Source organism: Athene cunicularia, assembly GCF_003259725.1.
Source record: "Athene cunicularia isolate RWA chromosome 3 unlocalized genomic scaffold, athCun1 chr3_part1, whole genome shotgun sequence".
Taxonomy (NCBI): Eukaryota; Metazoa; Chordata; class Aves; order Strigiformes; family Strigidae; genus Athene; species Athene cunicularia.
The window spans coordinates 121,402,500-121,430,285 of record NW_020799097.1 but is presented as its reverse complement, the minus strand read 5'-3'; the positions used below and the strand labels follow the sequence as shown (position 1 = coordinate 121,430,285).

Sequence of the window (27,786 nt, the reverse complement as noted above, 5' to 3'; positions counted from 1 at the left end):
TTTTTTTCAGAGGTTGTTTTCAACAGAATGTATTCTTTCGCTTAACGTTCACAATAAAATTAATTCCCTAATTAACTTGCATGTGCTAAGAAATGCAGCTAGGTAATGCTGTATCTTCCATTTGGCTTTTACCACCATGTGTACATCCTAGCTTTAGGAAAACAAAGAAAAGGTCAAGGTCCAGTGCAACACGTAGCTGTGAAATTCTCCTAACAAAATCATTAATTCTACCATGACATTCAATCAAACAAAAAATATACCTGTAGCCCAAGTCCCATATCAGACATGAGAATGTTGCAGTTTTAACAGCAAACAAGAACAAATGCAAAAGAATGGGAAGGATGCACAAACCTGCTCCTGGGTTAAAAGCAATCTGTTAGGTGTGAATGAGACCTGTAGAGAGTTGAATTATGGTACGACTTGCAGTTTCAAAGGTCCTTCTCCTTGCAGAAGTGGTACCAGCCATAGATAAAGAGTAGCATTAGACTTAAAGAAATGAGATTCTGATCTGATCCTGCAATTAGAAAGGGCTTTTCTCCTATTAAAATAAGAAGATTGCAATAAAGTGATTTTTTTTTTAAAAATCTCAACAGAAACCCTGGACCAAATATTGATGTTGGCTTCAGAGAGCAAGAAACTGACCCTCAGTCTAGGCATGCTAACAACTCACAAAACCCTTTTTGCCGTACAAGGGAGAGAGAAAGAGCCCCCAAACCCTATCTTTGCTCTCTGCTCTCCGCTCCCTTTGGGGCAGCCTTGGCTGTTGCATGCCGCCAGGCTGATGCTTCAGCCCAGCCCCGAGGGCTCGATCAGCCCGCGGGGAACGGCTCCCGGCGGCGAGGCGCCCAGAGGTGCGGCTGGGAGGAGGTTTCCCCCCGGGGAGGTGGTTGGGAGGGGGTCCCCCCCGCGGCGGGGCGGTCGGGCCGGGGCTGCCGCTGCTGCGCTGCCCGCCGGCCAAGGAGCCCGGCGGGTCGCTCCCGCCCCGCCGCGGGGGGGACCCCCTCCCAACCACCTCCCCGGGGGGAAACCTCCTCCCAGCCGCACCTCTGGGCGCCTCGCCGCCGGGAGCCGTTCCCCGCGGGCTGATCGAGCCCTCGGGGCTGGGCTGAAGCATCAGCCTGGCGGCATGCAACAGCCAAGGCTGCCCCAAAGGGAGCGGAGAGCAGAGAGCAAAGATAGGGTTTGGGGGCTCTTTCTCTCTCCCTTGTACGGCAAAAAGGGTTTTGTGAGTTGTTAGCATGCCTAGACTGAGGGTCAGTTTCTTGCTCTCTGAAGCCAACATCAATATTTGGTCCAGGGTTTCTGTTGAGATTTTTAAAAAAAAAATCACTTTATTGCAATCTTCTTATTTTAATAGGAGAAAAGCCCTTTCTAATTGCAGGATCAGATCAGAATCTCATTTCTTTAAGTCTAATGCTACTCTTTATCTATGGCTGGTACCACTTCTGCAAGGAGAAGGACCTTTGAAACTGCAAGTCGTACCATAATTCAACTCTCTACAGGTCTCATTCACACCTAACAGATTGCTTTTAACCCAGGAGCAGGTTTGTGCATCCTTCCCATTCTTTTGCATTTGTTCTTGTTTGCTGTTAAAACTGCAACATTCTCATGTCTGATATGGGACTTGGGCTACAGGTATATTTTTTGTTTGATTGAATGTCATGGTAGAATTAATGATTTTGGTAGGAGAATTTCACAGCTACATGTTGCACTGGACCTTGACCTTTTCTTTGTTTTCCTAAAGCTAGGATGTACACATGGTGGTAAAAGCCAAATGGAAGATACAGCATTACCTAGCTGCATTTCTTAGCACATGCAAGTTAATTAGGGAATTAATTTTATTGTGAACGTTAAGCGAAAGAATACATTCTGTTGAAAACAACCTCTGAAAAAAAACCCCACAAACCCACCCAAACCTACCATATTTACCTTAGTTAGGTATCTAGCTAAGAATAGACTTCCTAATGTGTCCAGACAGCCAGATTTCCACAAAGATAAGGGCAGGGTGTGATCCCTGCCTCTCCGAACTGTGTATATGATGAGCTTTGTAAGTAACATCATACCTTCAATAGCAGGGACTCCCCTATAGAGAAGCTGTTACACAATGCAGTCATTGCTTCTCCCCTGAACAGTCAAAAGTGAAACAAATGCTATTAAAAACCCCCTAACTTCCCTGTGTATGATGAGGCAGCGGCATTATCAATGCTGATGTATAAGGAGAATCTTTTGGGCTTGGTGAGTCACCTAAGACTTGTATTGTCAAAGGGCACCTAGTCAGAGAGTAGTTGCATCTAATCAAGTAGTAAGTTGCAGGAGCAACTCAGCCCATAGTGGGGGGGTCAACGTTTGATCACAAATCATACACTGAACTCCTTAGATTCGTTGCAATCATCTTTGCTGACTTTAAAGGTCCTCAAAAACAGTCCACCAAAAGCTAGGTAAAATTAATCCCTCCAAGCATTGTTGAGGTCAACAATGAATGGGCTTGAAAATATCTTTGAAGTTATCAGATAGTCAAGGGCTATTATGCACAGGTTTTCAGATGAGGAAGCAGCTGCTATATAGACCACATTCATGTTTCTCCCTATCTTTTTTTTTTCATTGCAAAAGAATTCCCATTTTTCATTATATTCTGCTGAAACTGCTGCACTTTGTGGCTTGTTGAAAGTTTTCCTTGCAGCAACTGCCACTTCTGTTAGTTTCAATGTAATTCAGTATGAAATCACAGAGGCCTTACACATGGGGAATCTGATAGTACCACTTAAAGTGGTGTGTGAAGAATAATGGCTATTGTAAGGGATCAGTTTTACTCTCCTCATGGGCCAGACATATCATGTTGTAGTAAATTGTGTGTAGCTGAAAACATTGATTGCAATTCGTTTCCCAAGTACATGAGAGGTCAGATCTATAACGAGGTTTATTCCCTTATTATTTCTGCCTGAATGATCATCTTTGTCTGGACACAGATCAGGCTGTGACTTTATTCCAGATCACTACAGCAAAAGTGGCAAACACGAGGGAGAACACTAAAAAAGCATCATATTATGGATTATATGTGCATAGGATGAGTAACTGTTTTACCATGTGAAAGTGAAACAGTGGTGAGAGCAGAACTTCTATGAAGAAGGAATTTTAAACATAGGTATTGCTTTGCTTTTCACTGATCTGATAACGTCTTATGTTCTGAACCCCTTAGTGCTTTTGAAGGGAGTGGTGAACCCCCTCAAGTGAGCTGCAGCCAGCATGCACAGCTATTCTCATCTCTCTTTTTCTTCCCAGAACTAGGAAAGTCTTCTCACACTGCAGCGTCATCCTCCAAGACCTCTCTCTTGTGCCTAGGCCTTCCCTGCTGCAGCTACATCACCTGCATGTATCACTGATGGGGGACTACTGCAGGGGAGAAGTGAGTGCATCACAGGTGAGGTAGGATGCATCCAATGAAAAGCCAGAGTTAATATACAGATAAGTCATGGCCTACGCTTTGTGCTGGTCCAATCTGTCTGGAAAACATTCTGGAGAAATCAATTTGGTTTCTTGACTGCATCCACTCAATGTAATCTCTCTATGCATAATATGGCAACTGCATGAACTTTTCCAGTATTATCATTAATGCAGGCCTTCCCACTTAGAGTTAATGCACTAATCCTGCTGTGTAACTCTACAATAATTAAATATATAAAATGTGCCTGAGGCAGAACAAGATGGTTCATTTATGGCAGCCAGCCCACAGCATTTAGATTCCAAGGTGACATGGACAATACCTGTAATAGTCTTTTCATGCTTGCCCCTCTTTGATTCCTTTCCTTACATAGTGCTAAATTTGGAAATGTTCCGGGTTTGGGTTTCTTTCTGAGAAGTGGATCCAAAGCCACAATCTCTCACTTGCTAAAAATAGCCATATGTGTGATTCCGTATGGAGTGAATTGTGCTGAGACTGGCACCTGCCAGCTCTCCATTTAATACTGTAATTCTTTTGAGACCTCTGCCTCTGCGCAGAAGTGAGAAAGGGTTTTACTGAACTATAAGATGGACTGAGTCTATCACCTTTGCAAACCACTTCTGCATATTATTTTTTCCCGTGTAGCCAATCATTTTGAACATCGGGCTTTTGATTTAATTTCTCCTGGAAATGCAGCTTGATTTGCCGGAGAGATGCATATTTATGGAGAACTCACGTGCTGTGTTACAGATGGAGCGGGCTTATGGCATTTACAATGCAGCAAACATGTTTGAAGAGCAGCTGTGCAAAGGCTCGTGGAGAGAGCAGTGAAGCTGAAGTAACAAGCTGAGAAACTGCCTGTCTTCCTTGCAGATGACATGTTTATTTGCAAAGATATGGTTCCAATTTTGGGTATAAATGCCCACCAGTCTCTCAGCTTTTTTTTTTTTTTTTTTTTTTTTTTTTTTGTTAAATGCTTGCAGGAGTGGACCTTGAGGTGGCAGAAAAAAAAACCAGAATTTTGGAGGAAATACGGCAGCAAGATCTCCTGTACAAGAACAGATCACTTACCAGCAAACTGAACTAAGATACTGAGCTCTATTGCAGATTGTGCTATTGTGACAAATGTTGCTAATCCAGCATCACGCACCTTTACTTACTAAAGACAAAAACGGAGAGAACAGTGTGAGTGATGGCAGGTTTCCACAATGCAGGTTACTTTCTCTTTCTGCCAGAAAAAGCTCTATCCTCCCCTCTGCGGAGAGCTAGAAGAAATACAGCTTTTTCTGCTCTCATGCCTGGTGCTGCTCTTTAGGAATGGCTGCATAAAGAAGACATGCATGAGCAGTCCAGGCCATCCCTCATACCTGCCGTGGCCACTGCATGGTTAAGGAACATTTTGCTTCACATGAATGATTTCGCTGATCAGCACATTTCTGCCTGGGGCAAGAGGAAGTGCTGATTCCCCGGTGGTGACCTGTGATAAATGAAACCAAGCCTCAGTGTTAAAAGAAAAGGATTATTTCAGACATGTAAGGTAGAAGGGTGAAAGGAATAGCTGAGTTTTGAGGATTAAATAGAAACAATATAGAGGAAAGAAGTGTTATAAAAGTAGTTGTTTTCAGCTAATACTGGATGGAGGTAATTTTATGCTTTGACACTGAGTTCCTTAAGTAGCTAATGGTAAATTCTGGAGTCATTGGCTTGGTGCCACTGTGTCTAGAATTGCATTTCACACTTCCAAGGGCTCTTCATGCAGGTAAATGAGAAATTGAGCTTTGCGAAAGTGTGGAGTCAGCATCCTTTTCCGTTCAGATTAAACTACTTTTTAGTATAAGGTTATATAGATGTTCAGTTGAAGAGGATCTGTCCCTGGACATTTCATATCATCAGTTAATTGTGCAGGGCCCTGTCATCCTGACTCAGTACAAATCAGCAGGAGCAGATGAGCAGGAAAAGATGTGGAAGGACTGCCTGCAGGGAGGAAAATGCTGTCAGATTCTTTTGTCTTTTTTCCCCATAAGCACTTCCAGCTGGGGAAGGGGTTTCCTTTCCTCAGGTCTGAGGGGCTGCAAGGTAGAAACAGAAGGAAGAACTAACTGTGAGCAACTTCTTTGTCTCTAATGCTTGACCAGGCTCTGTAGCATTATGGCCTCAAGGCAGCTAAAAAAGGGATAATTTAACTATAGTGAAAGGTATTTAATTTGAGTTGTCGTTGTCTATGACCTGTATTTTTGCGTTATTCAATCAGAGCAAAAAAAAATATATGTACCTTTTCCCAAAGATAGAACCACTGGAATGAAAGGGAAGAGAAGGAAATAATTCACCTTCTTAAAGCAAAAGGAATTACTGACCAAAGAAGACATTATATAGGAGGAGTCTACAAGCTCCTGAGTTTATCAGGCATCATTTTAAGGCTTATGGGAAATGAAGGGAGCCTTCACAGAAACGGAAACTCAGTTAGATCATCTCAACTTTGGGATGTGTCTTCAGTTCATTCCAGGCCCTGGGACTGGTAGGCAGATTCTTTACTGTAAATGTGACACAAATCTTTCTGATCACTTTTTAGTGATAAAACTTTAGTGATCACTTTTTAGCTTTGTTTCCAAAGAGCGTGAAGCTTTTATTAGCTAGGTGTGAGTTACTGTCTCTCTAATAAATTTAGAATCTGTTGGCTGATGTCAGGTACACTTGACAGCCAGAGAATTGGAAAGCATATATTAAATCTTTGATTTGCAAACTGTCTAATGGGTGACTGGCTTGGTCAGCAACTAGGGCCCTTACAGCAATAGCATGATTTACAGGAGTAAAGGAGCAATGTACTGAGACTCTGTAGGTTCCAGAAACAAAATCCAAATGACCTAATGAGATAGGGAATTAAAATAATTTCAGATTGATGGCACAGGACTGAGGAGCTTGCACCAAGATGAGGGGGCTATGCACGAAGACATACCAGGTTTTGATATTGTTGCTAAGATATTATCATCTGGCTCAAACAGAAGCTTCCTATTGTCCTTGAAGTAGTACAAATTAGCAATAGATCACCTAAAATCCTAGTACAAACTGGTCTTGCGGTTTAGTTAGGAGCCAGGGAACAACTGAGGCTGCGCAGGACAAGGTAAAAAGTTCATCAGCGAGGAAGAGGAGATACTTCTTCTATATGACCCCCACCCAGGAATTTGCGACCACCAAAGGAGCTCAACATGCAGACGCAAGAGGAGGAGACCTAATTACCATGAGAAGTGAGGGGAGGCGGGGAAATATTATGTTTATGTATAAGCATTCTATGAATATGCATTATTTTGTAATATATAAGCAGGATGGGAGCTGCAAACGATGCGCATGCTTGTGGAGGAGCGATCCCCCATGTGCCCAGCGCTGAATAAACATACCTACTTTACAACTTCACAGTTGTAGAGTTTTCTTTCTCTGCAAGTCACTAATAATACATAAAATCATCACAAAAAGGTGTGCTTTGGACAGAATGCACTGCAAAGTGTATAGCCTGAGACTGCAGCTACAGACAGGTGCTCTGCCTGAAGATGAGACTGGAGGGGTCATTTAAGCAGCAGCTAGTTGAGAAAGGTCTGGAATCAAATAGCTGAATTCAGACTGAAGAGAAACATTCAGTGTTTGAGACAGTGAAGCACTAATACAGGTGACCAAGAAAGGAGTGGAGTCTCATCTGGGAGAACCCCTAAATAGGCATCAGCAAGGAATGGCCAGAGAAAGTCTCTGAGGGCTCTTCTTATCCTCTGATCCTCTATCACAGACCTTGTCAGACTTCTGCATACTTCTGAGTAAGGGCTGAGACAAAGTCAAATAGAGAGCAGGAATTTCTGTCTGCAGAAAAGTCCCTGTTTGGGGATCTTTACCAGTGGCAGAGGTGACAGAAGGAGTAACCCTGGGCTCAACCCGTATCTGAATAGGCTCAGCTGTAAAAGTGAGTTGGAGTCTTGTACATGGGAGATTACTTTGCTATTGGCAATGTAGAATCCTCCTTATTGCATCCCATGTACCACCGCTCTTCCTTCTGTATGGGGAAGAGGAACTGTGTCTCTGGTATATATCAACTTTTGGAAGACTATGGCTTTGTCTTATCTTTTACAGAATCACAGAATCATCTAGATTGGAAAAGACATTGAAGATCATCCAGTCCAACCATTAACTTCACACTGAATGTTCTCAACTCCACCAGATCCCTCAGCGCTGGGTCAGCCTGACTCTTAAACCCCTCCAGGGATGGGGACTCCACCACTGCCCTGGGCAGCCCATTCCAACCCTCACAACCCCTTCTGGAAAGAAATGGTTCCTAATAGCCAGTCTAACCCAGCCCTGGTACAGCTTGAGGCCATTCCTGCTTGTCCTATCTCTTGTTACTTGGTCCAAGAGACTCACTCCTTCTCTGCACCCTCCTTTCAGGTAGCTGTAGAGGGTGATGAGGTCTCCCCTCAGCCTCCTCTTCTCCAGACTAAACCCCCCCAGTTCCCTCAGCCGCTCCCCATCAGACCTGTGCTCCAGACCCTGCACCAGCTCCGTTGCCCTTCTCTGGACACGCTCGAGTCATTCAATGGCCTTTTTGTAGTGAGGGGCCCAAAACTGAACACAGGAATCGAGGGGCGGCCTCACCAGTGCCGAGTACAGGGGTCAGATCCCTTCCCTGTCCCTGCTGGCCACGCTATTGCTGACACAAGCCAGGATGCCATTGGCCTTCTTGGCCACCTGGTCACACTGCTGGCTCATGTTCAGCCGGCTGTCAATCAACCCCCCCAGGTCCCTCTCTGACTGGCAGCTCTCCAGCCACTCCTCCCCAAGCCTGTAGCGCTGCTGGGGGGTTGTTGTGGCCAAAGCACAGAACCCTGCATTTGGCCTTATTGAAACTCACACCAACTGTAACCAAATGAACTCTGCAGCAAGTCAGAGATGCTCATAGAAGGTGACATTCTGCGACACTTCATGTAGTGTTCTGGTCTAGTCCATTTATGCCTGTTTGACAGCTAACCTCTTTGGGAGGCCCCAGCATGGAACTCCAAAACCTGATTAAGTGCAATAAACAAATTTCTCGTATCAGCAGAGGGCGCATCATCTTTAAGTGAGGGCCCTCCAGCTCGCTGCCAAGGCCCAGGTGCTCACCCACTGAGAGTCAGTCTTCAAAGACGGGATGAAGTGACAGAACCGGTGAGCTGGAAACCTGTCTCCGAGATCCTTTTGGCATGCACCAAGCGGCAACACAGCATGCCACCCTGTTTGTTGTTTTGCTAGAGTTCATGTGTTTGCAGAGTGGGCCTAAGTCCTTGGGAATGGGCACTAATACGCTTATTTAGTTTCCCAGGACTCTGTCATCAAGGCTGGCTGTATTTGATACAGTTATGCATTTTGTCAGGCAGTTGCCTGTTCTGTCAGAGGCAAACTATAAATACACACGTGCCTCTGCGTTTCCCTATCTCTTACTCTGTAAGAGGAAATGGGCTTGTTTTCATGTGATTAGCAGGCAGAGGAACTTGTGAAAGTGACACAGCTGTACTGTAAAAACGCCAGCCCACGGACTTTGCTGCCAGAGGAACTTAACTGCCAGCACTGATAGACCTGAGAGCAGGCTTGCCTGAGACATGGAGCGAGAACCAATGCGCATAAGGGAGGGCTACTTGGTTAAGAAGGTAAGTGGGCAGTTTTGGACTGCATGGAGGAGGAGGCTAACTTTGAACATGTTGGGGAGGTGTAGGGGAACACACTTCAGTTTTTAAAAAGAGAATAATTTCTTCCAAAAAGAACAGGCAAATGAATGGAATTCCTTGAGCAGTAAAACAATGTGGGGTTAGTGATTATAGAGGTACTTGATAGAGGTTATGTCTTGTCAATATACTTCATAAGGTATTTTGCATATATCTCAGACGTACCTTTGGATCAAAAGATTTATATTTTTATTAAGTAACCTAATGCCCTTACTGGAAGCTTGGCAAAACAGGCCACAGCTTGAAATGGCCACAGCCTGCTCGATTGCACTTAATCGCTGGGTTAAACATGAAGGAAGCATCGTGACATTAAAGAGGTCAGGTCACCTTGGCCTGGAAACAGTGTGTGGGGCCACAGGCACTTCCATTCTTTGGGAAGGCAGTAGCCCTACAGCAACCTCTGCTCTGGAGTCTTTTTGTGGTAGAGCCTGTAGGATAAGGCTTTGACTTTCATTTAAATCCTTTGTGAGATCAGTCTGGCTTAAAGCAGCCTAACGAAACTGCTCCAGTGTCAGTCCTGGAGCAAGAGAGGAGCTCTCTCTTGTGGTGTCTCTGCTTATCAAAATGAGAATGTCACTCATTAGCACAGCTGGCCGGAGGGATCTTTAGTCTGGGACCAGTGTTGTGAAGAGGCTGCTCCTCAGTCTTGTTTCCACTGACACTGGAAGGAAGAGAGTAATTGCAAAGCTGCAGTAATGCTGTCATGTGGAAGGAAAGAGCCAAATTCATGCTGTGCAGTTTGTAGGTCTCTAGTTCCAATGGCCTGATAGAGAGAGCAAGTGACTCATGATCTATATTCATCCATGACAGGGGAATGGCTGGAAATTTAGACACTGGGACAATCCCAAACTGTGTGCCTGGCTGGGTATGCTGGGGAAAAGATGCATACAGATGTGGCAGTGTCATTCCCTCAGATTCCTGGGGTTGCTGGGTCCCCAAAACCTCTCTCTGTGCAGGTACTACTAAAGTTGCTGTTGGGTGCTGCTGCAATGGCAACAGGGAAATGGAAATTGTGCCCATTTCCTAGAACAGCCTCATAGGTGGTCTGTCCTTACAGAAGTGGGTTTATGCTGGTGGTGAGGAGCAGCGGTGTACTAGAGGAAGGGCTGGAGGGCAAAAGAAGATACAAATCAGACAGGTGCCAGTTGTTTGATCCATCAGTGAGGTTGCTATAAATTCCACAATCAGCTTTCAGCAAGGCCAGGCATGCTCCTGATTAACCTTACCTGCTAGTTATGTACTCTTCTCCTCTCCTTTATGTAAAGTGAAATCAAGAATTTGATTTCCCAAAGGTGTCATCCATGCAGCCACAGCTCTCTTTGCAGAGATATTTACATTAGGCTGGGGAACAGTGTTGTGCTTGGGGGTCAGTACTTTAGCTGGGATGATGTGACCCCCAGTGAACGTGGGTTCAGACCTCAGTGTTGATTTAGGTCAGCTTAAATGTCTATTAGTATATATTGGGGCCTTTGTGTCATCTTTTGAGCATAAGAAAGAACTAATTTTCTAATCTTGTAGTGCTGCAGATCTTATAAAAATAAGTTGTTCGACTGAAGGGAAGTTGTGTGTGTTTTTAAAATGGCTAATGATTTCAGAGAGTAATTCAGGGAACACCCATCTACATCTGCAGTCTTTGGTGTAGGTGTGACAATTTGATTTTTAGTCCAGGAAAATCAAATCCAGCATCCTTCTTGCTTGTCTTTCATGAAATGTTTTAGATGAGACCGATGTGACCGTGTTTGGGTTTGCTGATAGTGTGGATCTGAGACTGCCAGTCTTAACACTGTGGTGGCTTCCATTGGCTGAGCTGTCAGAGTCTGGTGTTCAGAAAGTACTAGACTTGCTTGTTTATGAGCAGAAGTATTGTAAGCCCACAAACAAAAGGAAATTTCAACAATTCTTGTCTTGGCTCATCATCTTAATTGATTTCTTAGCAGAAAATCAACCAGTGGGTCAATTTGGGCTCTCAAAAAAAAATGGTAAATTTTCATGGTTTAATTAAAAAAAATCAAAGGAAAGTAGCAGTAAACCCGTATGTGGTACCCAGGTGACACTCTTACTTTTAGTTCCCTGTTTAGCTGGGTTTCCAGAGAGCCCCCAGCACTGTCACTTTCCTTTGGAAGGCAGTAATAATTTGTGGGGCACCTTCTGCTTTCAGTGATGGCTGCTCTTAATAAGATCTCGTCTGACAGGTTTCCCTCCTCACCCTGTAATTGAACATAGGGTCTGATTCAGTGAAAAAGGCCTTTATTGAAAGCTAAGGCAGCAAAAAAGGATGTGACAGACAAAGGGTTCATTTGGGGGGGAAAAAAAAAAAAAAAAAAAAAAAAAAGACTCAGCATATTTTTATTCTATTCACTTTTGCAGAATTACAAAATGCAAATGTTACTGACTGTGCGCAGTTCTCTGGTTTAACAAATCAAAACAAGCCATTTGCACAGCACAATGGTGGCTGCCTGCCTTCTGTCTGCAGCTTTAGCACTACTCGGCCACCGTGGTCTGAGTAGGACAGGGATGCTGTGGGTGGAGTTGTAGAAGGGGGAGGATAAATTTAGGTCTCTCTTTGTAACAGAAAGAGCAAGGGAAACTAATATTTTTGAAGGATGGCCTCTTATTAGGGGCTCACAAATGTTGGTTGTGCTTTGGTAACTCATCAGAAGAACTGCTGGTATTCAGTATATCTAAACGTTCATTTGGCTGTGCTGTAAATCACTTGGATATCTGGGATTGTGACCACTTTTGAAGCTGGTTGCAGGCAGGACCAAAGAGGTTGTCTAGCTAGAGTGCAGTAGTCTTAGTAATTTTAGCAGTTAATCATTGAGAAACAGATTGTTCCTCTTTGAGTCCCTGAAAGTTTTGCTTTGGTGTTTCATTGTACATAGGATCCAGCCCTGTCTTTATCTCTGTATTTCTTGCATCTAACATCTGTGTTTCAGGATTAGGAAGTAAAAGCTTTAAAAGATGAAATGAAGCACTTCAATTCCTCACCACAGCAGCTGGAGATCTGCAGCCTCAGACCCTTAAGCCATTCATTACTCTTACAGTTTGTTCTTATATGTCTAGAAATCCTCTGAGATGTGTGCTTTCTTATCAGACAACCAAGTCTCAATGACTGACTATATTGTGGCATCAAGTCCTAAATACAGCACAGGGTACCCAAATTAATGAGGCAGTCCTAATGTGGCAGTTCACATCCAGAAATTTTGAGGATTATTCATAATACTGCCACTATGTCATCTTGAAGCCAGTGGTTGGGACTAATCGATACTGAAAAGAAACACCTTCTAGGGGAGGCAATGGGATTTTGAAAAAACTTACGGCTGGGGTGACTACAAGGGGAAATTAATGGTTATCAGAAGAATAACAACAATTTTTTTTTTTTAACTGCATAGTAAGATGTGTGCAGTTAGGTTATGTTCCCCTTGAGACACTAACTGTAGTTATTTTAGTGCAATTCAGACACTCCCTGGAAGGTCATATCTTCAGTGATTATCATGTGAAGAGTGATTTATTGAGCATAATATACACAGTGGTTTATTGATGCAGGGCAGCATGTTTAATACCTGGAAGCCAATGTGGGTTGTGCTCTTAGAAGATGGAATTGAATTCTACAAGCGGAAGGCTGACAACAGCCCCAAAGGGATGGTCCCACTAAAAGGAAGCTCTGTTAACAGCCCATGCCAAGATTTTGGTAAAAGAATGGTAAGTACTTATAATAACAATGACTGACAGTATACTTACACTCCCGGAGGTACTGAAGGGGCAAAAGGCTGGTGGTTATAGATACCTTACACTCATCCTAGTGGCAGCACTCACTTGTCTTTAGGTCACAAGCAGGCTTGGACTTGTGTAGTATTTGAAAAGTTTGACTGCTCAGGAAAAAAATTGGGATACTTTCTGAATTGTTCCTCTCAAAGTGTTTTGTTTTGTTTTAATGTCTGAGTCTGTCAGAGAGCAGAGCTAAATTATATTGTTGTGAGTCTACTTAGCTGGAATGGTGCAACTCCTGTATTAAATATAAATGCAGCTGCCACAGAATAAAGGTGTGGGAAACTATTTCATGAGCAGTGGAAACATTTACTTACTATCAAAGAGCAACAATTGATTTGCTCAGACAGGAAGGAGATAAATGCTGTGACACAGATGCCCAAATAAAGATGTAATTCCAAACCTTTTCATTACCATTTGGTAACTATCTGACCCCATACACTTCACATTCATGCAATCTGTATTAATCACACACTGCATTGTTACTTGTAGGGCTTTTGCAAGTGACTAAGAGTCACATCTACACTTAGAGAGAGAGCAAAAAACGAAACTAATTTAGAGAAAGTAGTCCAAATGTTGTCTACACATTTAGGATTTCTAAGGTTGAGGGTAGGAAACACACAGATCACAAATTCAGAATCTTATTTGACACAAATTCAGAATCTTATTTGACACAAATTCAGAATCTTATTTGACACAAAATAAGATACAAAAAGATAAATGTACAAGCGTACATATTTTGATACAGGGTTCCCAAAAAATAGTTGTTGGTAAAACAAGATTTCTAGTATGAGTGAAGAATGATACCTTTAATCAGTCATTTGTTATTTCAACAACTCAGTTCCATCAAGTAGGCATTATACCCTCAGGAATTCCTCTGACAAAGGGTTCCTTCAGAATATGAAATATTATCCAATTACAGTTTAAACAAATTTACCGCAGGGATGTGTGACTAAAGATAGAAGTCTCTGAGAGCGTTAGAAAAATAGAAAGAAAGTGTAAGAGAGCACATGAGAGAGCAAGTGTCACTTTCTCGTATGAGTAAAGTGAGGAGAATTATACTTGTCCTTAGGTTTTGTGGTAAGTGGAGTCAACATCCCCTGGTGTCAGGTTTTGACTTGCTGGCTTTCCTTTTTTCCTTCCTTCTTTTCTTTCTTCTTTCTTTTTTTTTTTTCTTCTTTGTGCAAACTCCGTATTTACATGTAGAAAAAAAAAATTGATTCTTCTGGAGTCGTTTTAGACTTAGATCTGTTAAGAAAATGGAGCTTTTAACTCAAAAGCTCTCTTTGAGGCAATACAATAAAAGGATGGGGCAGAGAATAAAGGTTGCTGTCAATCCTGTGCTGGGTCAAAGAAGTTGTAGATGGCTGCTTCTCTTGGGAACAAAAGGTTTTAGAGGACCATTACCTTGGATATCTCACCCAGACCAGGATCATCAAGAGCTGCTTGCTCTTCCTGGATCTCTCTAGGTACTGGGAGTTGTCCACAGAAGGAGATTGTATTAGCATGCCTGGAAGAATTGTATGATCATGCATTCCCACCTCATGCCCATCACAGGTTTTTTGATCCCTGAGCTGACAAGGGCGATTGTCCAACTGATTCAGACGGGTTTGAGACTGACTGCTGGGCAAGCCCATTTACTCTTCCTTATTGCTAAAGGCTCCTGCCTGAGCCACCATTGGGCAGGGCTGGGCAAATCTTACTGTTTAACCCCTGCGGCTTCGGATCTGACCTTCTGCTTCAGCCAGCATGGGTTGCATCTCAGGGCACTGCCTGGGATCTCTTTGCTACAGCACTTGGCTTTACGTCTTTTGCAAACCATGAATAATAAAGGTGAAGCATAATTACATCTAGAGACTAGAGCATGGGGCGGGAACATTAAATAACCAAATAACGGAGCAGAAATTAAGTATATTTGCACACATCTGGTTCTAATTCTGCTGATTTGAAACCATGTTCCTACATTATCTAATTAACAAGTCTCAGCACAGCACTCCTTACTCTATACATGAGGTATAATGCATGGAAGAAGGGTACTATGTTCAAGAGTATCACAGATCTTACATTATAATGGTAGAAATGAAGTTTTTCTCACAAAACATTCCAAACAGTTGCATGGGAAGATTTGTTTGGGTCTTATTTTTAACTCCCACAGAGGCACTGACATCGGTATTGGTCTATAGTAGTTGTTTGGAAATGTCATTAACACGTTTAATGATAGTGAAAAGATAATTCAGCAGTGTACATGCATTCTACAAAATAGGCAGAGAGGTCTGAAGTATCAGACGTCTGTTGAAGGCAGTGAGAGGAATCCTCACCTGCCCAAAGGGCTGCCTGAGGATGTCACCGAAAACCGGGATAAAAACTTATTGACACCAATGTGATGTAGAAAAGCAGACAGACACTTCTTTATTAACAGCTGGGTGCGCAGGGGAGTCGTTTCACCAACAACGCACGCCAAGCACCAGAATCATACACCTTATATAGGACTATAATGAATATCATACATATTCATTAAGTATTCATACATAAACATATAATATCCAATAAATTATTAACATATTCTCCTCCTATTTCTGAAAGCTAGAAATGTCTAGAAATGTCTAGTAATGTGAGTTGGTGGTTGCAATCTCCCCCTACCGGAATTACCTTTTGCTAAAATTCACAGTTTCTTGGCAGGTACTTGCAGGTTGTTATGGTCACATCCCTCAGTTCCCATTAATCCTAGACCTTGACAACTACTTGCGTTCTTCTAGTCCTATGTATGCATCATAAATCAGTTTACAAATCATTTTGTGCTTTGTTACTTACATCCTAACTGTTTCCACTAGCTAATTACGACCACTCCCTTCAGCCTTGGTACAGGACTGTACAGGGGATTTTAAACTAGCAGTTGTTTGCTGGTGAAAAATGCAATAAATGCGAACGAATTATTTTACTAAAATACCTCTTAATACTATACTCATATTAAAACCAAACGTAACTTAATTTCAGTTGATGGCAAAATCAGTAAGAAGGATGTACCAGTTTGCAGAGGATGCATTGCATCTGTATGGAAGGGTGATAAAGTCTTTGAGGATTGTTTCTTTGACTGCAATGAGTTTTACATTATGCCTCATTTTGCGTTATGAGTTTACTGGGGCCTTTTCTGAAGGAGAATAAATAATAAAAAAAGAAGGATCTCAGACCTGGGGGTTGAGGCACCCAAAACACTTTTTCATAACTAAGATCTGATGCAGAGTTTGCTGAAGTCAGTGGAAGCGATCCAAACGACTGCAGCAGGTGTTGGAGCAGATCCTCCTTATTGAGCTGGTGAGATAGTTCTTCAAGTCTGTAGACAAATAGCCCTGGAGACATATTTTCTCCTAAAATTTGCACTCTTCAGACATTCAAAACTGCAACATGCTCATTCATGCAATGCCATTACTGGGGTTGTCCTTACAAGTAGTTACTGCCCAATACGATTAAACCTGATTTTCTACATGTATTCCTTGAAAATGTGGTATCTTGATTTTTGTATCTTACGTTTTTTCAGCTTTACTATACTTCTGAATGCAATGCCTCTCCATTCCATCCTGCTTTGTCTCATTGGTTATGTGCCAAAATCTACAGTTCTTCCTGTTATGGGATCTATTCTGGTTCTTGGTGGTTTGCATACATTTACTTCATATGGCTAAAAAATTCAAGTATATTTTTAGGACAGGAGTTCTGTAGGGTGAAAAGTGGGATAATTCTTATTCAGTCAGTTTTAAGTCCATTCTCACTTACCTGGGATAAGTTTGGAGCAAGGACTATTGAGCCATGAGCAGACTTCTATGTTCATCTGATTAGATTTCAGCTTTCTGAATTGGCTTGTGTATCTGCATCGGGGTTTAGCTTGAAACCCCAGGGCACATCAACAATACGCTTTGTTTACAAAATCAGTTGCAAAAAGCAGGTACTGAGGGGAAAGGAAGCAATCTTGGATTTGTTAAACAGAGATACAGCCTGTTCAGACAAGGCTTGCAACTGCATATTTTGAGATTTTATTTCCAAATGCATTCACCACTGTTTGCTGTTCTTGATCTGAAGTTTGATCATTCCTTAATGTGATGTTAATTCTCCTGTACTTGTGCTTTCTCTGCTTTCCCCGTGGCTTTCCTGTGGACAGCATTATGATGTATGGTAGCTCATAGTCAGATTCATTTGTCCTAACTTAAACTATTTAAGATGTTGGTGTTTAGTTCAGTCAAATGGTCTGATTTTCTCACAGTACAAACGGATACACATGATCAGAAGGAGACTCGGTCAGTTCTAGGACTGAAGACCCAACATCTTCACCAGTTTCAGAGGAAGCCTGGATGTCTAGCTTAGTGGCCTAGATTTCTAACAGCTGAAGTTAAGAGAAAGAGCTTTCCCAGTCTCCTTTGTGTACTGGAAATGAAAACTCTTCTTGAGCATTTCACTGTACGTTGCTTCTCAGCTCTTGCACTTGGAGAATGCTGATTTTTCCCTTTGGTAAAAGCTTGGTTTAATGATTTGCTAGTTCATTCTATTAATCTGGTGTGCTAGCATGACTCTTGGGTCTTGGATACTGGGATTTGGAGAGATATGTCTGTTTGCTTTTCACATGCACTGTACATTGATTTTCAGGATGTAGCTCTTTACTGCATAATAGAAAAGGTGGGTATTGCTGGAAATATGAACAGTGTCAGATAATAAATGGTTACTTTTCTGTCTGAAATGGATTTTTGAGGACCCACTGCTTTGTAAGTTTGAAATCTGTCTTCCATGAAAATCAGTGGAACTTCTGCACAATTTCAGGGCGCCAGAATTTTTCTCATTGGCAGCGGTCTGGAAGATACGTCTTAGGGTTGTTCATGTGCCATTTTTGACACAGGCTTCGGTAGACTCATTCAGTGTTTTGATTTCGTTGCTGTAGATTCACCACACTTTGCTCTTTGACACTAGTCTCTGCTTTACTTGCCCTCAGAAAGCCGTGTTGTTTGCTTGTTAATTAGCCTGTCATTTTTAGATGCATGCTGAGTCAGAACCTGTTGTATTTATTCTAATAACTACAGAACAAATGACAGTTCCACTTATGGGGAACTGTATTTTAGAGGAAGTGGAAACCCTCTTGCCCAAGTATTAGATCTAGATTTTCCATCTAAAAGGTCACTGGATGAAAATGAGATCAAACAGTGTGAACTTTGTGGGTTTTGATTTTTTTGTTGTTGTTGTTTATTTTTTTTCAGGTTGGTGTTATTTTTTTCTGTTTAGAACTACCTTTAAAAGATCTTTTCTTATTTTTGGGAGACACAGTCTTTCCATTGTTACTGGTGTGTTTAGATAGGTAGTGGTCATAAGGTGTAGCCAAGGGTTGGATGCATCACCTCCCTATTAAGCCCTTAAAGGTTTGCTAGGCTGCAAATGTGTTCAGATACTCTCCAATGTGACTGTGACCTTTTCTCACCTTGCGAATCAATAGCTGAGCAACATGATGTGGGGGTTTTTTCCTCCTTCAGACTGAGCACATCTCTATAAAAAGATTTATGCCCCCTGTAATCCTGCACTGGGCACTTCAGTCTTTCAGCTGTGTTGAACTTTCCAGCAAAAGTTAAAATCAGCAGCTATATCAGTGCCACTCACCTTGGCTGTACTGACAATCTCAGTATCGCTCAAAGGGAAATAACAAAAGGAGTCAGTTATTTGCATTGCCTGTTCATGTTTCTCTTCATTGTTTTTTTAATTTAACTGTGGCTCTAAGGCACTTACCACAGTGCCTTAGGCATGTCATGGTGCTACGAGGTTAATCGTGCCCAACTGGCTACACCACAGTAACTTTTAAAAAGACATAATTTATCATTCCAGTTTGTCTTCAAGCTCACTGCGGCCAAGCAGCAGGACCACTTTTTTCAAGCTGCCTACCTGGAGGAGAGAGATGCCTGGGTACGAGATATCAAGAAAGCAATTCGTTGCATAGATGGAGGCCAAAGGTTTGCCAGAAAATCCACAAGAAAGTCTATCAGACTGCCTGAAACAATCAACCTGAGGTTTGTTGTCATAGCTCTGCTCCTCCATTTACTTCCATCTGCAGGCTGTGTGCCAGATAAGTAACCTCAGTCTGGAAGAGCTAATGATCTTGTCTGTCCATGCTACCTCTGTTTTCACTCAGAGTCCTTTCTGCATGACTAAGAGTTTCAGAGCGTAGAAGGTGGAAGAAATGAACTAGCCATAAGAAGTGGGAAGATCATTTTTAATACATCTTCTTTTACCAAAGAATGCTTATTTATCAAAGGTTGTTGCTGATAAGGAGATTTCTGCACACACTGAAGTGCAAGAGGGGATCCCAGCCAAAGTGTGATTCTTCAATGGGAGGCATTTTTATACAGTATATAATTTGTTACAAAAATATCTTAAACCTCCTGTTTGCTCTCCAAAGAAACACTGATGTTAGCCTAGTTTTTGGATGTTGAGGGGAGAGTGATGCCTGCCAAAGAACTTGGAACTGGCAAAGGCAGAAGAGATAAAGGGCATACACAGGAAACTATCTGTTTGCCAGTACTTTAAAAAAATTAAGGACAACTTTTTTTTTTTTTTTTTTTTCCCTCTGAGCAGTAAATACCAAGATACAAATGAGCCTGCAGTGCTGCTTACAGGACAGTAAAACTGCACAGGGCCAAGATCCTACTAAATCTGACTTCACAGGCTTCAGTAGAGGATCACCCTGACTAAGAGACCAAAGGACTTAGCCTGTGACATTTAATATTCATCTTTCTTGTTATTCCAGAGCTCCAAGGAATTAGAGTTCTGAGCAAGTGGGAGGAAGGAAGTCACACCAGGGTTCACTGAGGTTACTTGGGGCCTCTGAGACCATGCAGGCTTTGGAGATGTCACAGTGACAAGTTTTTATGCTCGGTCAAAGACCTTTGGGGAAACACAGTGCAAGGCAGTGAGCTCCTCTATTGGCACTGAGGCTGTGGGGCCCTATGAAAATGCCTCAGCAGTGAGTGTTCCTCTGTTCACACTACAGTCACCACAAGTCGTTCCGTTCTCAAAATACGGGGCTGTGGTGAGCTGTTTGTGCGCTCCCCCCATCTGCTCCTGCAACTGTGACAGTGATGTAGTGAGGCCTCCAGGCTTTGCAACGTACATTTTTCAAGAGCTTAAACTAAGCCATGCTATAGCTCTGCAGAGAGAGTAATTATACCAGAAAAACATGAAGACCCCGTGAATGACAACAGGGTTACTATATGTACTGGCTAAATCTTTTTATTTGCTAACAGTTTCCATGATTCTTTGTATGCACAGTGCTTTGTACCTCTCAATGAAGGATCCTGAAAAGGGAATAAAGGAATTGAAGCTGGAAAAAGATAAAAAAGTGTTCAATCACTGCTTTACAGGTAAGGAGCTCTTGTCCCTCTTTTCTGTACAATAAAGGGAGCACAGGGCTGAGAGACTAAAGATAGATAAAACAGCTCTAAGCTTTGTAGAGCACAGAGAAGTTTGAGAAGAAGCCTGGCAGAAGTTTTCTTGACCAACACAGGGGGTGCTTAAAGGATGACGCTTGAAAAAGTGTTCTGTTATGGCCATGGTAAGCAAGAGAGGAGGAAGACATTTAACTGGTGCCAGAAAGATTGAAGAAGATCTTTGTAGAAAGTTGCATGAAACAACTCCAGAAAAATTATTAATTCCTGAATTTTTCATCAACAAACCATGTCACATTGTAACTCCTGTCCTTCTCCAAATCAAATCTGTGGCTGCTAGAGTCAAAATCCACCCTGTTTCAACAGCACTGTGTTAGTAACATAGCAGCCTGGAAGACTGCCTTCTCCAGGCTTGGCTGTCCTTTGTACTTCCCCAGTCCCTGAGGCTTCCCAGCTCAGCCCTGCATCCCCTCCCAGCTCTTTTCTCCCTCAGGTACAGTGTTCAAGATGTACTGGCCCCTGCCATCAGGTGGATCGGCTATACCTCACTAGGTGACCTAGGCACCTTTCCAGATCAGCTCTCTGCATTGTCACTAAGGACATCTTTCAGGAGACTGATGAATAGATGGAGTCAGCCTGTTGCCTGTGTATTTTTAGGCTTCTTTGTGTTTGTCTTGGTTTGTGGCTGATACTGTTTATTCCTTTGTAACTAGGAACTTCTGTGATTGACTGGCTGGTGTCTAGCAACTCCATCCGAAATCGCAAAGAAGGTCTCATGCTTGCCTCTTCCCTCTTGAGTGAAGGCTACCTGCAGCCTGCAGGGGATACGTCCAAGGCTGCTGCTGAGGGACTGTCAGACACCCCCTTCTTAGATCTCAGCGATGCGTACTATTACTTTGTGAGTGTTGTATTCTGTTTTTTTTATCATCCCAGACTTGCTGATGATCTGGTTTTCTCAGGCTTCTTGTTGTGTTTCTTAAGTTGCGGAGGAAAGGTTGTACAGAAATGGAGAGATCCATGTGAATTGTCTGTCTCTACATGATGCTTGGAATGAACTGGCTCACTTTAATATTTGTAAGCAGGACTTTTTTTTTTTTTTTTTTTTCTGGAACCCTTCTAAGTGTGAACTGAGAGCTGACATCAAGCTGGGTTGTTTTAAAATTAGATTTCATTCCTGGTAATTTTACCAGTGACCAGAATTTAGTCATCAGTTCCCCTGATGGTTCAGTGGAAGGGAAGACTTCATTATCATAGGGCTTTTCAGAGTGGCATAAGCTACAAACCCATTTTTGTGCAGAGCTATCAAATCTGACTCAGTGTGTGTGTACACACACACACACACACACACACAGCTTGCCTGTGAGCAGAGAAGCAAAAGTTTTTGCTATCTGCCAATAATACCTGTCCTGGGAAGCAAAAAATTTTCTGTCTGCCAATAATACCTGTCCTGGGTAGCTTACTTAACCTTTTCAATTTATTGTTTCTTATTCTGTAGATTGACTTGAAGAACTTGCCATATCATAGCCACAGTCAAATACTGGTTTAAAGATATTTGTTTTATGAACTTATGCTAACAACTAAGTATGCCTTCTGTCAAGTAAAATGCATAAATATTACAATTCTGTTTCTATTTGCCACATAGAATCACTCAGCTTCAGCAAAATGAGTCTCCCATTACTTCATTTGTTTTCCTAGAATATGCCCCATAGACTTTACCTGTGCAGCAATGGAAGCAGAGCCACTGCTGCTGAAGGCAGTTGTGTGGCCATCTCAGTTCCTGGCTACCTGGTACACTTCTCCTAGCAGCCCATGTGTGCTCTTCTTGTTTTCAGCTTGTTTTCAGTTTGATTCAATACCAATGTGGTACAGAAGGCCACAGCAGGTCAATGTCCAACTTGCTATCATATAAGTAGGCAGCACAGACATTTACTCTAAACCATACAAGTGGTAACCTGCATTTACATCACTGGAACAGTGTATGGTTTCAGTAAGTAGCATCACAGTTATCTGGTGTGGAATGGATGTGACGCATGGATCCTGAGACTGCCTGGGTTCAGTGCACACATCACAACATCACAGCTGTAAAATAAAATTGCAAATTTCATAAACTAAGGGCAGTTCTTGTTGGAGAAGACATCCTGGATGGAGCATTTCTTCTCCCCAAATTCTAGATGGTTGTGATGGATGGAGGAAGAGGAAGGGTGTGTTGGGTGCAGGGATGGCTACGCTGTGCTGATATGGCTTCATATGAACTGCTGTCTGTGCATTTAAAAACCTGTGACGTCATGGGATTGAGGCAGCCTTCCATCGTGGCGGAAATGTGACACAGAGAATGGAGGCTCTGAGATATACACAGATGCTCCAGCTCTCTTCAGATGCCCTGAGACCCATTGGTGTTGTCCTACCTCACTCTGAAAGGCTTCCATGGTGACTTGGAGCGCTTCTCAACTTACTGGGAGACTTTTCCAGTAAAATGGTTGAATTTTTGGGTGGCAAAAACCAGGGTGGAAGCAAGCCAAAGAGAAGCCAGATTTGTATGTGTACATAAACATGAAGCAGCTGTGTAAGTTCTGAATTTTCTCTTGTGGTCACGCAGCCAGACAGTGGGTTTTTCTGCGAGGGAAATTCTAGTGATGATGATGTGGTCCTGAAAGAAGAATTCAGAGGCATAGTAGTCAAACAAGGATGCCTGCTGAAACAGGTCAGTATTGCTCATTTTCCATCCTGTCACTGGGTTGACCATTGCATGGGTACAAGATTACTCATTTACACCAAAAAGCTTTAAAGAGAGAAACTAGCCTATGCTGTCTCCACACTAGACAGGTTTCATGTCTGTCCCTCTTGTCTTTGCACAAAGAACGCTTGCTGTAGCGTGACAGCAGGGTTTTTGCCCAATGTTGCAAGGTTTTTGCTCTTGCTATGAAATAAGACAGTTTATAGTTTTAATTAGGAAAGAGTGCTAGAGCAGGAGATGTGACAAGTCATTGATACAATGCAGAACTGAACTCAGGTAAAAAGGCTGCCAGTCCAGTGTCCCTCTTGCCACACAACTGGATTCAGTGGCTGGTTTTCACAGGCTTTTTCAGCATACCTGAACAAAAGAGTCTCCCTTCAGTCACTCGTGTCTGATCCTGTCCTATCTGTAAGATGGAAGATAACTGTATACCTTTCCAGCAAAACTTTAAGTGATATGGTGAACATAATGGTAAGATCCTTACTTTTTGAGGCCATCGCAAGCAGATATTAGTGAGCTGAAGGCAAGACCAGGATTGTTCAATGAATAGAATAGTTCAGTTGGAGGGACCTGCAATGATCATCTGTCTAGTCCAACTGCCTGACCACTTTAGGGCTGACCAAAGGTTAAAGTATGTTAAGAAGTGCATTGTTCAAATGCCTCTTAAACACTAATGGGCTTGGGCAATTGACTGTGCCTCTAGGAAGCCTATTCCAGTGTTTGACCACCCTCTCTATAAAGAAATGCTCCCTAATATCAAGTCTAAAACTCCACTGTTAAAATATTCCTTAGGAGTTCCTAAGAACTTTTTGGTGGTGCTCACCTGTCTTTCTTTTGCTCAGTCAGACTACTCAAAAGCAATGGAAGAAATTAGACACACAACTTTCTGCTAACTTTTACCCTGTCACATTTACATCTGCCTATTTAGTAAAAGCTTTCTTGCGACCAGCACAGCTAATTGAGAAATTAATATTTTGAAATGCTTGGAGGAAGTGATTCGTGTCATTCCACCAGTGTTAGTCTGGATTTGGTCACCCTCAGTGACCAGATGTGATCATGCTTGGAAGCGTCACTGCTTCTACTGAGGATGCTTTCATCAGATCTAGATTTTCCCCACCCATCATTTCAGTCTTGAAAACAGACAATGAGGCATCTACATCCATATTGGAAGTTGGTGTTATTTCTGCTTGAGCTTCTCAGCTGTGAACCCTAAGTGCTTAAGCTAGATAAACCTTTTTTTGTTGTTGTCTTCACAGGGATAGAAGAAGCTTCAGCTCATTCCTGCCAATAGTTCAAGGTACCTTCCTGCAAGAAATTTTGCAGCCATGGTTTCTGGCAAACATTTAAACCCAGTTCTGCCAGACCTCACGTGAACATCATAACTAGCAGACTATGAGATGTGTTTAGGGGAATCTCACATGTTGAAGCTGTTCTGCCTTGTACAAAAATTAAAAATAGAAACCCATGTGATAGCCCAGTTGTGTAAAAAGTGGGATGCAGAAAGGCTAGGTTCAAGTCCTACTCCAGTGAATATTTCTGTCCAAAATAATATCTTTTTCTCTTTTGTATTTGCTTGTTCTCTCATGTGTGGGTAAGCTGACTATAAGCACTTTCAGTCAAAGGAGTTCACGACATTCCTGGTTTTGAATTTTCCTAGGGACATCGGAGGAAGAACTGGAAAGTGAGAAAGTTTGTTTTGAGAGAGGACCCTGCATATCTTCACTACTATGATCCTGCCGGTGTAAGAGACATTTGGTTTATTTCCCTGTTTGTTTTAAAGCCAACGCTTTGCAGAAATATCTGAATGGAGTATTTGCATGGGAATGTGTGATAGGGAAGACCACGCAGGACAGCGGGGCTGTTTGTGCTCATGTGGCCTAGCCATCCTCTGGACAAGCAAACTGAAGGCTGGTGTCTGAGGCTACCTGGGAGCAGCTAACACTGAATTGTGCTCTCACCTCTTACCTGTGATTGATTAGAATTAATGTGTGCTCTCACTTGATTAAAGTGAACAATGTTATAAGGGCAAATGAACACAATACAGACATTTTGCAGTTTGTAATTGAGCTATTTTCTGTGTTAGGCTGAGGCATGGTGTTTCTTGTGTAATTCTAATGGGTCAAATTCTGCCCTAAGAAAGGAAGGAGCATTGCCACAGGCAAAACCTGCCCCCCACAAGCTGGCATTCAGGTAGATTCAGCTCACAGGTTTTATTTCATCCTACATTGCTACAGGAGCCATGCCGCTGTGGGTTACAGGTGCTTTATGCTGTGCCTGTCCCCCTTGGCAGAGGCAGCCTAGACACACTGGAGAATCAACACTGAGGGGTTTCGGACCTCTGTGGTCACAGCTTGCCTTTCTCCTCCCAAAGGGCTGAGGTGTGTCAGCTTCTAGGGACTGCTCCTTTGAAACATACGCCAACAAAAATCTATCTTCACTCATTCTTTGACTATCGCAGTCCTGAAGTGCACAAGAGGCCACATTGTAAATAAGGGTGTAGCTGCTCCTGCTACTTGGCAAGAATGCTTCTAAGATCAACTCATTTTCTATCTCATTTTTTTTTCTATTCACTGTGACATCAAAAGGAAGGTTATGGTTGGCACAGGCTTATATTCTTCTTATACCTTTGTTCAGGACATGCTAAAATACTCTGCAAATCCTGAATTCTAAATCCCAAAAGAGATTTCCTATTTATTTTCAGGTTGCCCCCCTATCACACCCCCCAACCCTCCATGTCACACACAGACTGAGGATCCCCTGAGGTTTCCCAGGTGACATACTAAGTCAGCAAATATTTTAATTTTCATTCTTGAGTTGTAGCCAGATATTAACACATGAACAGTTTCAGAAGTGTTGCATTTCATCTTGATTTCACATCCTCACCAGGGAGAAGAACCACTAGGAGCAATTCACTTGAGAGGCTGCGTGGTGACAGCAGTGGAAGATATGCCAGACTGTAAGGAACCCTATTGCATAAGGTTTTTGGTACAACCTTTCAATCTGCCTGAAATCGCAAATGGCTTTTACTTAAAAGCAATCTATGTGTGATGGTTCAGTAATTCTTCTAGTAACTAGTCTCTCTATTGCTGTCTCAATTACTGGAGGAGGATACTGTGGTAAAGGTAGCAATGGGGAGTCTTGTGTTTTGTCAGTTGTTTAGAAAAGACTTGTCACAAGGATGACGCCATCCCTATGTTAGGATAACTGCCCTTAGACAAAGTAAGCTGAGTTTGCTCTTTTTAGTTGATGATTTTGGGATGGAAGCTTTACATTAGAAATGGTTATGCCAAAATATTATTACTGTTCACATTCTGTTCCCTTCCAAAATTAGAAGATGTGGGAACAGCAATGGTTAAGTGTTGCTGCAAGGAACAAGAAACACTCATCACGTGCATTCTCCTCTCCACAGGAGAGGTAGACTATCATACCCAGCAAGAAGGTCTGGGTAGGCTGTGTAGGTAGACATGAAAAGAACTAGAGATTCTGGATATGGCATGAACTGAAGCCTTTGTTTTTGTAGCTGGCAAGGCATGGGAAGGTTTGGGGAGTATGACCTGTCTGCAGGATTGCAGATCTTTCCATGATTGGAGATTAATTAACCAGAGACTCTTGAAGATGAAATGTGCAGAATTCATGGGTTGTTTCTCCAAGAGAGAGACCTATCTCATGGACCCAATCTTCCAATCTGTTTGTCAAGGCCTGATCAGGCACAGCTGTAGGAAAGAAGGAAATCCCCTTACAGTGTGTAAGGGAAGAAACACTGTAAATACAAGACTTTATTCTCTCATAGCTGACTTCCTCATTTCTTTCCTGTAGCCAAGAAGTATGATGTTGACAACATCCTCTTTGAAATCATCACAGCAAATGAAATTCACTATTACTTGCAAGCAGCCTCATCTGCAGAGCGTACAGAGTGGATCAGAGCAATTCAGGCAGTTGCTAGGACTGGAAAATGAAGATGATCTCCCAGCAAGAAGACAGACAACTGAAATTCATTACTCAAAACAAAATGGAATTTTGGCATTTCATCAAGAGAATACAAAATCATTCAGAAAGGCATCTTAAGGCTTGAGGGTGGGGGTGAGGGTCCAAAGTTTCAATTTTATAGTTGGCACTAACAAACTAACATTTTCCACTTGTTTTATGGTAATATTGTACTAAATATTTTACAAAATTATAGCATAGAACATGCCGTATTAGTGTGTGCTTCTTAGAGTATCAGTCTCCCTTGGGGAGGCTGTACCTTATACCTTTCCCTGTTGCCACACCTGATAATGAAAATTCACCATTAACAAAGGACAGTCACGCCACTGACTGTGAGGAACTCAGCTAGTCACCTACCATTCAGCCTGTGTTGTGGTTCAGTATCTTCAGATATTTCAAAGTCTTCCCAAGACAAACTTTACACTTTCTTCTTTACCAGCCAGTGATCTTTCTACAGCCTTGTTCACCTACACAAGGAATGCCATGGATTTGAGGAAAGAGATCAACTCACTTGGAAACCTAATCCACTCCTTTATAATTCTTCAGTGTTAAGGAAGGGAAGAATCCAGACAACTATGGAAGCACCATGCAGAAAGCAAGTACAACTCAATGAGAGCGGTATGAGCTTCCTTGTAGGAAAAGTCTCTCCCATGGTATTTCAAACACGAAGCAATCTCAATTCAACTTCTTTATCACCTGATTTTGACTCTAGGACCATTGTTT

At 42.4% G+C, this 27,786-nt stretch overlaps 1 protein-coding gene across 2 annotated transcripts; it reads left to right on the top strand.

Moving 5' to 3' along the window:
* The first annotated feature begins 1,003 nt into the window (after positions 1–1,003).
* PLEK (pleckstrin) lies at positions 1,004–27,764 on the top strand. Of its 2 annotated transcripts, XM_026845909.1 has the most exons (14): positions 1,004–1,544; positions 3,280–3,418; positions 4,190–4,351; positions 4,423–4,624; positions 8,514–8,617; positions 8,928–9,096; positions 12,718–12,873; positions 18,790–18,971; positions 20,230–20,321; positions 21,059–21,243; positions 22,942–23,046; positions 24,737–24,820; positions 25,966–26,035; positions 26,896–27,764. In XM_026845909.1, the coding sequence occupies exons 6-14, from the start codon at positions 9,049–9,051 to the stop codon at positions 27,033–27,035; spliced, it is 1,062 nt and encodes a 353-aa protein (XP_026701710.1). In that variant the 5' UTR covers positions 1,004–1,544; positions 3,280–3,418; positions 4,190–4,351; positions 4,423–4,624; positions 8,514–8,617; positions 8,928–9,048; the 3' UTR covers positions 27,036–27,764. The 2 variants fall into 2 exon arrangements, with proteins under 2 accessions (XP_026701710.1, XP_026701711.1); XM_026845910.1 differs by lacking the exon at positions 4,190–4,351 and having other exon boundaries at positions 3,280–3,403.
* The last annotated feature ends 22 nt before the right edge of the window (positions 27,765–27,786 follow it).

What these genes read in the sequence shown, in the direction of transcription:
- PLEK (XM_026845910.1), top strand. Translation starts at nt 9,049, where the DNA reads ATGGAGCGAGAACCAATGCGCATAAGGGAGGGCTACTTGGTTAAGAAG. An exon ending in CCTGAAACAATCAACCTGAG is followed by an intron (nt 18,972 to 20,229) that starts GTTTGTTGTCAT and finishes TTGTATGCACAG; the next exon opens with TGCTTTGTACCTCTCAATGA. An exon ending in GTTCAATCACTGCTTTACAG is followed by an intron (nt 20,322 to 21,058) that starts GTAAGGAGCTCT and finishes CTTTGTAACTAG; the next exon opens with GAACTTCTGTGATTGACTGG.